At 32.1% G+C, this 13,407-nt stretch overlaps 1 protein-coding gene across 1 annotated transcript; it reads right to left on the bottom strand.

The window, feature by feature from the left end:
* Nucleotides 1-5,167: 5,167 nt before the first annotated feature.
* On the bottom strand, nucleotides 5,168-9,246 carry LOC139493287 (perlucin-like protein). Its single transcript, XM_071281532.1, has 5 exons — nucleotides 9,144-9,246; nucleotides 8,617-8,702; nucleotides 8,162-8,243; nucleotides 5,984-6,203; nucleotides 5,168-5,234 (listed from the first exon to the last, which is right to left on the bottom strand). The coding sequence occupies exons 1-5, from the start codon at nucleotides 9,202-9,204 to the stop codon at nucleotides 5,210-5,212; spliced, it is 474 nt and encodes a 157-aa protein (XP_071137633.1). The 5' UTR covers nucleotides 9,205-9,246; the 3' UTR covers nucleotides 5,168-5,209.
* Between the last annotated feature and the right edge of the window lie 4,161 nt (nucleotides 9,247-13,407).

Genomic DNA, 13,407 nt, shown 5'->3' with positions numbered 1-13,407 from the left:
AGGTAGAATTACATTTTTGAAATACTGTATAACATGCATAAGAATAAAACAACATACAGTAAATTCCTTATCACCTACATAGAAAAATATATAGATACAAAAATAGTTGCCATTACAATCTTAGTCGATTGCTACGTCGGATATAAATTGAAAAAAAGGTAGCATAGATTTTGACATCTGTTGTTCAAATTGTTATTGTGTGTATTTCCTAACTGTTTTTAAAGCTTAATAGAACAGCCAGATAAATTGATTGAATAGTTTTTGACAGACCGAACCAGTCTTTCACCGGATTATGTAGTTGTATGAGCAACACCACAAGCTACGAATGTCCAGTAGAATATGATGTACGATGGATATCTATAAGAAACGTTATTGCATAAAAAACATTTTGCGTTTAAAAGTACATATAGTGAATCAGGTTAACATAATGGCTATCTAAATGAGATTTAAATGCTCTCCAATTCCATATTATATCCGAATTCGACATGATTTCCCCTCAGCAAAACAGGACAAAAAACGCAATTGACGTTAAAAAGTAACATTACAAAAATATCGAAACAGAAAGTCTGTCGTCAAATGGCAAAATGAAATCTCAAATACCTCAAACAAATAGATAACATTTGTCATATTCCTGACTAAGTACAAGCATTTTCGTATTTCGAAAATTGGGGATTGAAGGTGGTTTAATTGCTAGCCAAACCTCACAGTTGTGTGACCGTTACATAAATTGATCTGCTAAGGCGTCAACACTGTTCTTTTATCGGTTTACAAAATGTTTTCTGCATCACAATTATGAAAAATAACTGTCTTACATCATGTCCATACTTATGTTTGTCATTGCACAATATCATATCCCCCACTGTTTGTGGTGTCATTAACTTAATCCATTGGATATATGATAGTGTAGTCCAGTAAACATTATTTACTTGTTTGTTAACATTGTAATCGTATTTGAATCAGCAAATCAAGTATCGTGATTGAACCTTTATGCTGAAGCTCCTTTTGTTTTTCCTATAATTTGTATTAACACATACTAACAACTGTTTGTCCAATCAAATTGCTTGAACTTTCATAGTACATACTTTTTCGTGTACTAAATTACCACGCATAAATGACCACAAGGATAAGATTTCATTGTATCGTAATCAAGATATTGAAATACAAATTGCTACTGGCTATTTTGAAAAAAAAATGTTGTGTTCCAATTTAAACTGAATAGTTTGTTATTAGTTTTCAAATACATTTTTAAACATCATACTATTTAATCTTTGGATCAAAAAATGTTTTTGACACTTAAAAGTTTCTTTCATTTAGATAAAGAGTAACAAATATAGATTGTAAGTCATTATAACTTGATTAGAGTACAATGTCATCTAAAATTGTAATCATTTATATTAACTTCCATGTAATTACTTTGTACACAAAAATAGAGTGAACCATGAAACCTTGTTAAGGGATATAAAAGCAATTTGCTATATTTCGTCATGAATGGATTGTTTATTGGTTGCTTAATGTCCAGTGACAGATATTTCATGCATATACACTATTCACTAGACTACCTATGGGTACATACCAGGGGCAGATCTATCCAACTTTAAAGGGGTTACAACCCAAAATAAAGGGGGAGGGGTTCAACTGTTTGTTCTTATTCAAAGCATTTATAATCCCACCAAATAATCTTTCTCCACCACCCTCTTTTTGGGATCTGCCACTGCAAACTGTCTATATGTTTTGAAATTTATCATGTATAGTAAAACACAATGTATACAAATATACCAATAAACATACTTACTTCAGCAACTACAATCTTTTCATTTTGAAGTGGATATCTTACAATGATAATAGTGAGTGATTTAAAAAACTATATAAATCAGGTACAGCTAGTCAGCCAAAACATATCAATAGACTAATTACAGGATTACTCAAGTTGTAAATATGTGCTAAATTGGATAGTGTATAGAAAGGTATATACTGCAAAGCCCCGCGCTCTTATTTTCATAGTATATATAAAAGAGGGACGAAAGATACCAAAGGGACAGTCAAACTCATAAATCTAAAACAAACTGACAACGCCATGGCCAAAAATAAAAAAGACAAACAGAAAAACAATAGTACACACGACACAACATAGAAAACTAAAGAATAAACAACACGAACCCCACCAAAAACTAGGGGTGATCTCAGGTGCTCCGGAAGGGTATCTTTCTATACAATAACCGACACTTGATTAAACTAGAGAAACACTATTTTACTTAATGTAAAAATGAATTGTGTTTTTTTTTATGTTAAATCACGGTTCCAGGGTAGGAAATAAATATGATTATGGTTTTAGTAAGGAGTCTGTAATTCAGTTGTTGTAGTTTGTTGCTGTTTGGCATGATTAGATTTCGTGTGTAGCTTTGACGTTTCGTTTGAATTATATTGCTTGTATTTTCAGGGTGTTTTAGTACGTTATATGTTTTGTTTATTATTGTTGGCCCTTCTGTGATATTTTAGTCTCTGAAATGTATTCGTTTAATTGGCATCAATACCACAACATCTTATTTATATATTACAACATCGACTTTGAAACCAGATGTTCGTGTTCGGTTGTTGAATATAACTAAGATAGTTTTACTACAAGATGAAGACCATTGAATAAATTAAATAATGCATACAAAGACAAGCCAAACAGCTACTGATAATATATTTCTTTACTACATCAGTATGAAAGTAAAAAAGAACAGATTAATCATCAGGATGTCATTCAAAACTCCCTTTTACACCAAAATGTAATAAAAAACATGCTATATTTTGTTTTGTTAAATGATTTTGTTTTTCTAGATAATATATCAAGTGTTTTTTTTTCTGATTTTCACATCATAATTTTGAGACGCTGTTCTATCAAAATTGATGCTTTTGTTATTTACAATGAAATGTATCTATATGCGTCTGTCCCGAGTCAGGAGCAATCGTAAATATAACCGCACAGTACATAAAATCACACCAATCGCTAACACCCAGAACATTAACCATATCTTCGCCTGTCCCAAGGCAGGAGCCCCTGATCTTTGTTAATCTTGAGTGTTTTCTAACTTTAGTTTATTTATATGTTTTGGAGGTCAGTGTAACGCCCATTTTCACTGAACTAGTACACAATTCCATTCTCAATTTTAGAAGGTGCGTTTAAGAATCAGATTTTGCATTAGATAAAGGCAACAGTAGTATACCGCTGTTCGAAAGTCGAAAATAGATTAAGATAAAAAAAATTCTGGTTACAAACTAAAACTGAGGGAAACACATAATAAGAGGAAGACAACGAAACAATAGAAACACTGCAACTAAAACCAAAGGACAGTGCAACACAAACGACAGAAACGATCTTTAAGACAAAAACTGCCATTTTCCTGACTTGGTACTGAACATTTTTAAGAAAATATTGATTTCGTTTTATCGATAAAAAACGTAGGACGTTTGTGAGCAATACAGTTTAAGGAAAACAGGAATTGTTAATATTACTTCACAATATAGCAAATCACACCAACCATTGACACCCTGAACATAAACCATATATGCACCTGTCCCAAATCAGAAGCCTTTGACCTTAAGTCTTGTATGATATCTAACTTAAGATCATTTATTTGTTTTGGAGTTTTTTTTAAGATGACTCTAAGAATCAGACTTCGCATAAAACCAGTTGAACGTACAATTGTGCTCGGTGCAACTACCGTTGATGATTTCATTTTGTAAATAAAAAAAAAAAAGCGCAAGACGTATGTTACCAATATTGTTTTTGAAAAAAATGTATTCGTAAATATTACTACCACTGGGTCGATGCCTCTGCTGGTGGACTATTAGTCCCCGAGGGTATCACCAGTATCCAGTACTTCGGTATTGGCATGAAAATACGGATTTTTTTTTGTGTTATTAAAATTTGCTATTACAAAATATCAGACATAATTAGAAATTAAGCAATGTATCTACCTCATGCAAAGCTTTAATTCCTTTCACGTATTTGGCTATACTTTTTGGACCTTTTGAATTATAGCTCTTCATCTTTTATATAAGCTTTGAATTTCAAATATTTTGGACACAAGCATCACTGAAGAGACAAGTATTGTCGAAATGCGCATCTGGTGCAAGAAAATTGGTACCGTTAATTTTATTACTACCACTGAGTCGAAGCCTCTGCTGGTGGACTATTAGTCCCCGAGGGTATCATCAGCCCAGTAGCCAGTACTTAAGTATTGGCATGAAAATACGGATTTTTTGTGTAATTAAAATTTGCTATTACAAAATATTAGAAATTATTATAAATTAAGGAATGTATTTCCCTCATGCAAACCTCTGATTCCTTTCCCGGATTTGGCTATGCTTTTTGGACCTTTTTGGATGATAGCTCTTCATCTTTTATATAAGCTTTTGATTTCAAATATTTTGGCCACGAGCATCACTGAAGAGACATGTATTGACGACATGCGCATTTGGTGCAAGAAAATTGGTACCGTTAATTGTATTACTGTAGAGTACAACAAATCACACCAACCACTGACACTGTGAACATGAACCAGACAAGCAATGACAGAAACAGCTAACAACATATGATCCAGACACATGATCTAGTACCTACACCAAAGACAGCAGTTTATATGAAAACATCACCATCAAACCTATTATTTATATTTTTTCCTTATTGGAGTTCTTAAAAATCTCCGACTTTTTCTGTTGGTTCTTTTGTGCGTTGGTATGTTTAAATTTGTTTGATTTGAATACTGTAAATTCAGAAAATTATTGCGTGTATTTATTATTGCGATTTTGTCATTTAAGACTTAAATGCGAGTTTAATTTTTACGATTTTGAGAAAAATCCTTTTAAATTCGTATAAAATATTTCAAAATGCGAGTTTCAATTATTGCGTTTACAACTCATTCGCATTTTTCGCAATAATAAAAACCTCGCATTAATTTCTGATTTTACAGTATTAGTATTTGCAAATGATATTTCAATAAGACTTAACGATGCGTACATCAACAAGAAAAACATAGTTTCGTGTCGAAAAATGCAAAGTTCTATTGTCGTAATAATCCTACCGAGTTTTAAACTAACTGAATATAACTTCCACCACTTTCTTAGTTGTCACAACGACATATTTTGTTTTGTGAAAATCAGACCATCAATAAAAACAATGCTATTCTTCTTTTTTATTTGAGTCCTATAATAAAATATGTCTTCACTGTTCTTTCCTCTTTGAATAACTGAAAACAAAAAAACAAACCTTTACTATGCATGATGTTTTCGATTGTTAGTCTTTTTCTAGTACGAAATGTTGATAGTTCTAATTCATCATTTTACCTTTTTTAACAGACATGATTGATAATGTTTAAGAACTGATTAAACAATGTCAAACCAACTAATGATGTTTTATGATAATTAGTTTTTGCTTTGAACTATCTTTCAGTAACTGCGTGTACTCTCAGATATGTACATGTACTTAGTGTTTTTTTGTTGTTGGGATGAACAAGTACTTGCACCCTGTCACGTCCACATATAGCATGTATGTCTATGAGTATCAATATGATGAGTTATGCATTTTTAACTGGTTTTTATAGTTCGTTCTTGTGTTAAAGTTTTACACCACTGTCGAAGGTTATAGGGGTTGCTTGGACACCCGCTACCTTGTAAAAACCGCCACATTCTGTAGGTTTTTGACTGTCTAAAGTCAGTGGTTATCGTTTGTAGCTGTATAAGATATTTGTTTTTCGATCCATTTTTCGTACATTTAATAGGCCTCTTAGTTTTCTCGTTTGATTTGTTTTACATTTAATTTTGTGATATCGGGGCCTTTTATAGCTGACAACACAGTATGTCATTTAGTCTATTGTTGTGAGTTGTCTTATTGGCAATCATACCACATCTTCTGTTTCTTATAAGTTGATTATCGAAATGCGAGTCTGTACAAAAGACAATGGAAAAATTACATTTAAAAGGATGAAGAAGTACCTACCGCTGACAGACAAATTTGTAGTTAGACTTGCAGGTAACATCATGCCAAAAATATCCGTTACTGTTATACCAAATCAAACAATTCTGCGCCAATCCTCCGGATGGCTGATGACTACTTGTATACCAGTGGTTATATGAGATTGGCTCTAAATTCTCTATCCATACCCATCTTCCTTCCGCAAACATGTCTGTACCGCCCAACCAAACCGTGTTAGGTTGTACTGTGCAAGGAAATAAAATTAAGCGAATAAATACATGTTTGTTCAAACATGAAAATAAGAAAAGTGTGAAGTTGTTTGTTGTTCATTGTTTTCTACTATTTTGAAGCCATAAAAAAGATAATCAGATACAATCAAAATTAAAATACTAAATCTGAAACTATGATATTTATTACATGTATGTGATATATAGAGAATAATACATGGCAAAATCCGTATCATATGTCGTATCATCCCGGGACATCAATATCAGCCCATGAAACCATGAGGGATGATATTGGTCGAGGGTGATACGGCATGTGATACGGATTTTGCCATGTATTATACGCTTTATCATATATTTCAACAGAGAAATATTATATTATATGAACTGTTTTCTGAACCATAGCACTGAGTTACCTTCAGTTCTACTTTTGTGCACCTGGGTTACCTTACAATTTGCGTGCTGTTGTTTTAAAAATATTTTGTTCATTATTGTATTTATTTGTGTGTTTTGTATTTTTTTTTATACTTGCATTTTGTTAGTGTGCCAAAAAATATATAAACTTGACGTTCGTGACGTCCCATACAATATGAAAACTTGACGTTCGTGACGTTACATACCAAACAATGACGTCATTAAAAAAAATGACCTTTTTTGAGGAAAATTTTTCATTTAAGCAAAAAAACAAAACAAAACTGGCTTTGTAAAAAAAAAGAAAAAAAAAATTTTGGGTGTGATAAAGGGTATTCGATAAAGGGTAGGAGTGTGATATGGGGTATGCGATAAAGGTTAGGGGTTTGATAAAGGGTATGCGATAAAGGGTGCGCATCAAAGTTGCGCGATATGGATTAAACAGCAGGCTATTTACCACATATGTAAAACTACTGTATTTCCTACTAAACACATGATAAAAATATATATATAAGGGCCATACACAAGACTGAATAACTGAATTCGCTTTAAGAGTAAAACTAAAGTGTGATGCAAAATGTTCAGTTGACAGATTTTATCACTAAATCTTGCCTTTACTTAAATTCAGATTATTTAAACTTTGTTACTGTTTTTTTAAAACTTATACCACATTTACGATCGCCAATACATTATTTTCTGTACTAAAGTGGCGTAGTGCTATATCAGAAGATTCTTGCATTCAGATGATTAATTCATTGAATAATCGCACGAAAAGTAGAAATTGGTATTGGGGAAAATAAAAGCAGCCGGATCTTTGTATGTTATGTATAAAATAAAAAATATGTGTAGATAAAGCAAACAATTACACCATTCCAAATTTAAACAAAATTTTATACTCCATGTTCGTGTCTATAACAAAAAAAAGTTTCTATTTATAGATTAATCAACGTCATAAAAAATAATTCACTATATATTTTCTTGTTTTTCCCTAGTTAGTCGGGATTCGAACTTGTTATATTGTGATATCGAGAATACAATGCCTGTACTGTGGTGATCGCTCAAGACCACTCGGCCACCTAAACTGGAACTTACAATTCAGCTCTTAATGGCCTAGTGTTACATTTCGTCGTTAGTAGAGTTTTAATACAGTACATAATATATTAGGTATGAGGATGGAATTGGTTTCAGATTAGCTAACCATTTATTGTAAAGGATAGTAAGATACAGTCACAGAAATAATCGTTTTGATTTGGGCGTCAAAACAAGCGACAACTGTACGACACATTCATTCATTGGATCACCAGTGAAGGTGATACATGACTTGTACACATTTTATTATTCTTCCGTCGCCGGGATTCGAACTCATAACATTGTGATATTAAGGCAACACTGCATTCATTGTTTCAATCGACCTAAACTACTAGGTCACCTATACTGAATTAATAATTTAGATTTCGGTGCTGTAATGTTACCTTACCTTCTCAGCTTATAAGAATATAACCAAGATAGAGGTCGGCTTATGAATGTAACGGTAAAATCCAATATGAAAATAAAGAATAGAACTTACCGTTTGTCATTGACTTGATAAACTTCATTTCATCAGAATTTGATACAGTTGCAAGAAAGCCACCAAGTGAATAACATACACTCTAAAATTGTAAAGCTATGATAATTAAACGTGTTTGCATTTAGTTACACATTATAATCTTATCTATGTTATTTCTGAAATGATAGAATAACATCATACTGATGGAAAAGCTAATTCACGATACCAAACTATCGCCATTACAAGTATATATCAGTCGTAATAAAAATCAACATAGAGCATAAGTGAAATGTTTGTATTATTGCCACTTGTGTTTACATATTTTGAATAGAGTTTTATCCCAAGCATATATACTGAATGAACACAAAAGTATATCAAAGCTTATCAATCAAAATAGTGGTTACGAAAAAAAATATAAGAATACTCCGAAAACATACACATTTCAATGACTAGGTCACTATTGAATAATATCATACCTGAGCTTCCATCCATGTCATTTGTTGATGGACTAGCATAAAGTCTTTATTTCGATACTTCACCCACATGTGGTCATCATGGCCATCTGAAATAAAATGTCACAATAACAAATGTACGAAAAAAACAAAAAACTTCATTGGGCGACCTTTCGAGATTCATTTAGTAGCTCCTTGAATTAATGATGGCCTAGATATAAACTGTCTCCTAGACATCTGAAACTAAACAAAGTAACTTTTGTTTATTACTCAAAAGAATTTTCCAAATGCTTTTTTTCAAAATGGCAAGTACATTGTATGGTTGCCTTTATTTGAATTCTATAAACAAAGGCCTCTATAACAATTCATGTCGGTAATCAAGTTTTCTCTCACGTCTTGAAATAATTCAAATCTCTACAGAAGCAATATATCGCTGATATTTCCTGAATATCTTGAACTATGATATATGATTTGACACATAACTAGAAAAAATATTTTGAAATAGTTTTAGAGATTCACAACATAGCATAATAATTTTTTTTTTTTTATACCTATAAAACAAATGTTCAGCAGATAAACAGCAATTATCCATTGGCAAAAATAAACAACCATCGTAGTATCAATGTTGAAAATTAATAATTCAAATAAAAATGTTGTAGTCGTATCGATATTTAAAACATTAAAATGAAATCTGATATCTTCTATCATAGCATGTGTTGAAATAGGATAACAGTGGTTGACATTTAAAAGATTAAAGTAGAAAACAATTATAAAACATCCAGGCTTATAAATAAGTATAGCAGACGCGCATCACGTCGACATAAGATTTTTTTTTAACTTGGACAATGTAGGTCAATCTTGTGTGCATGTGACAGTACCATATATGTTGAAATGAATAATCCTAGATAGGCATGTGACATTTGAGCTAAATGGTCATGTGTATGGTGAAAAAGAACGTTTTAACTCCAATGTAAGGGATATTCGAGTGAAAATAGAAGTAAGCATAGGAAATGAATGTGAACTAAAAGAGAGTATGACGAAGGAGTACCTTGTCTATTCGCCACATATAATATGTTACCATCCTCTTCACGGGGAATTGCACGTAAGATTTCGAGTAGGAAATAAACATTAAAGAGTTTATAACGAACAAATTATAACATTAGATTTTTAAGACGAAAGTTTTTCTCGTACATCTCAGGGGGGATATCTCCTCCTTTTAGTTTGTATTAAACTCTATCAATAAATGGCAACTGTCACAAAAAGACTTTTTTCCCCCTCATAAGTCTCGACTAACATTATATTCATTTTAACATGTACATGGATTAGTATAAAGATCCCAAGTGGCAAGATATAAAAGAATCGCAGGAAATTTCGCTCAAACGTCTTCTTTGAAAATAAATGTAAGCTTAATATTATGGCGCTAAGATGTTAGGTTTGATGTCTGCGACCAAATAACTATACGTGTTTTTTGTTTCAGTTTCGCTCAAAGGTCCATGCCCATCTTGATATTGTCAAATCAATATATCATGTGATTACAAGTCTTTAAATTTTTCGGAATACTAAGAATATTAAACTTAAAATAGATAACCATAGCTATATTTGGCAAACTATGTTGAGTATTCAATGCTCTTCAAAAGCGTACATCAGTGTTCTTATGACTTTTTTTTTATTAGGCGAGGTTTAGCGCTACATGTATAAAACCAGGTTCAATCCACCATTTTCTACAATTGAAAATGCCTGTTCCAAATGAAGGCAACAGTAGTATGCCGCTGTTGACATTTTTCAATTCGATAGAGAAAAAAACAAATACGGGTTACAAACTAAAACTGAGGGAAAGGTATCAAATATAAGAGAACTAAGACAAAACAGAGACACAACACCGAAACATAATTCTCAGAGAAACGAACTATAATGTAACAATGGCCATTTACCTGACTTGGTACAGGTCATTTAATGAAGAAATGGTAGGTTGAACCTGGTTTTGTGGCATGCCAAACCTCCCGCTTGAATGGCAGTGTTAATTATAACATTTAAATTACAACAATACACGACAGGGTTACAATAAATAAACCGATAAATGGGAGAAAATATATAGAGGACAGAGAAAGAAACGAATAATAGCCATCCAAAGGTAACAGGTTGACAAATATTTGTATACACCAGACGCGCGCTACGTCCACACAAAACTATGTTTAGATGTAAACACTGTACCAAGTCAAGAATATGACAGTTGTTGTCCATTCATTTGATTTGATTTGTTTTGTCATTTGATTTTGCCATGTAATTAGGAACTTTCCGATTGAATTTTCCTCGGAGTTCAGTATGTTTGTGATTTTACTTACACTGCTAATTCTTGTATAAGCGAAACTCGTGCCTGGCATAAAAAATATTGTGTTATTCAGCAGATTTCAGTTTCTATAAGTCATTGTCCCGTTAGGACTTTTTCGGATGTTATATCCTACATGTAGCTATTGACAACTTAGTTCAGACTTTTTTTAAGTTATTATAATAACTTCACTGTAGGTAGAAATGATAGACGATGATAGTATAATTTGACTTTTGAAATTCAGTTTGTGTTTTGTCGGATTTAGCCATTTCAGTAAAGCTTATGTCCCTTGATTGCGGCTAGATAACATTGGATTTATCATACCTATCTTAGTGGAAAAACAAACAAAGATATAAGGCTGTTATTGAGGCCCATCATACACGAGATTTGTCTGCATATCATTATCAATGGTGCTGAGATATACAGTTGATTGATTGATTGGTTGTTGGTTGTTTTACGCCGCATTAGCACAAAAAGGCTATATCGGGGCGAAATGAACAGTTGAAACCCGATTCAATTTTACAAAGCTTATGAAGATAGTAACACAAATACTCCTCAAATATAATGAAATGTTTGCTAACATATAGACCTAAAATTATTTTTCTCTCTCGATCTTTCGTTTTGTAGAAATATATAGAAATATTACTCCAACACATCAGGTACAGTTTTTGTACAAATGTTAAATAAGTTAAGTTAAATGTTAAATACATTGAAGACCTGTTGGTGACCTTCTGCTGTTATTTTTTCTATGGTCGGGTTGTTGTCTCTTTGACACGATCCCCGTTTCCATTTACAAATTTATAAGTTAATAACGCTTGTGGACATTTTTTTTCTCCATAGACGAGAAAATTCTCATATGACTCCATGTCACTTACGAATATATAACAAACAGTTGTTTTGTGTAGTTGATGTCTATACATTATAGATGTTTCTTAAAATGGTATTTGAGTATTTCATAATATGCCCCCCCCCCCCCCCAGTAATGCAAATTTTCTCTTAAGACAACACAGTACAATTATCAATTATCGCGGTATTGTATTGCCTATATTATCATTCAGCACGACATCGTCAATCTGAGCAGTCGAATTTTCTGGGTAAATTTTAATTCTGGTTAAATTTAATTAAGCTTTATATTTGGAGAGTTTTTTGTTTGATACTGATGTTTGAATTATATATGAAATGTGTAGATATATATGTATGAATTTTGTTTATTTCTTATTAAATATGGAGCATCGGCGTTGTCGTGCGACTATCAACTTTAAAAAGTCTTTGGTATTTATTATAGCTATTTATGGCGTGTATATTCAGAGCATTCATGTATACTTGGATATTTGGTACAATTATTGGTTATATTTGGATATTTGGTACAAGTATTGATTATACTTGGTAATTAGGTGCAAGTATTTGTTTTATGTCTACATTGATGAGCGGTTTGTACCAGGAGAATACAAAAACAATATTGATATGGGCTGAAGATCGACATTCTATTGAAAAAGGGAGACAATTTATCAAGGGAGACAATTTATCAAGGGGGCAATACAAATACAGATCACACAAAGGTCAAAGAAAGAAGTAAAACAAAACCACCACAGACATAAAGATAAATATACATAACAATTGATGCACTGAAAAAAAAACACCTAAGGGAACTCAAGTGCTCTGAAAGAATAAACAGGTTTTGCTGATCTAATGGAACCAGTCATATTTATAAATGCAGGTATAATTCGATGAAAGTTCGCATTTGATAAACATTTCATTATCGAAAAACACAGAAGGGATTATGGTAACGACATATCTAACATATCCATGGTTATATAAGAAATAGATTCATACAGAAGTTTATAATTAGTCAGGTTTGTTTTCGTGTATTGTATTTTACTGAAAGTTGAACGACTTTCTGGTTTGAATTGATTTGCAATTCGTCATGTCGGGGTCTTGTATTGCTTGCTATACTGTATGGAATTTGCTCATTGTTGAAGCCAGTTCGCTGACTTACAGTTGATATAACGTACTAATTTTGTCACTATAAGATAGTGATCACATTGGCAAAACGTACGGAGGAATGTATAATTATCTTTTATTATACCTCATGTATCATTTTCTATATAATATAAGTACAAATTATTTTCTCTATTTTTCAAATAAAATATAGTTGGATACTATCATGATTATTGGACCTCGGTTAAATCATTTGATGACAAGCATCATTATTATTTGAGTGAACGAATAATTCAGTGTTAATAACTCGTCGGTAAAAGAATCAAAAGTTGTGACACAGTACAATATATGTTAGGCATAATGATTGAATTGATTACAGATTAGCTTAATAAGTATCGTTAAGGATTGTAGGATGCAGTAAGAGAAATTGTTTTACAAACGTCTTTTAAACAATTGACACCATTTTAACAGATACATCCATCGGATCACCGGTGAAGGTGATACATGGCTGAAAACACTTGTTATATTCATAAATATTAGCAATGTCGATC

The sequence above is a fragment of the Mytilus edulis genome, chromosome 10 (genome assembly GCF_963676685.1).
Source record: "Mytilus edulis chromosome 10, xbMytEdul2.2, whole genome shotgun sequence".
Taxonomy (NCBI): domain Eukaryota; kingdom Metazoa; phylum Mollusca; class Bivalvia; order Mytilida; family Mytilidae; genus Mytilus; species Mytilus edulis.
This window is presented reverse-complemented; position numbering and strand designations above follow the sequence as displayed.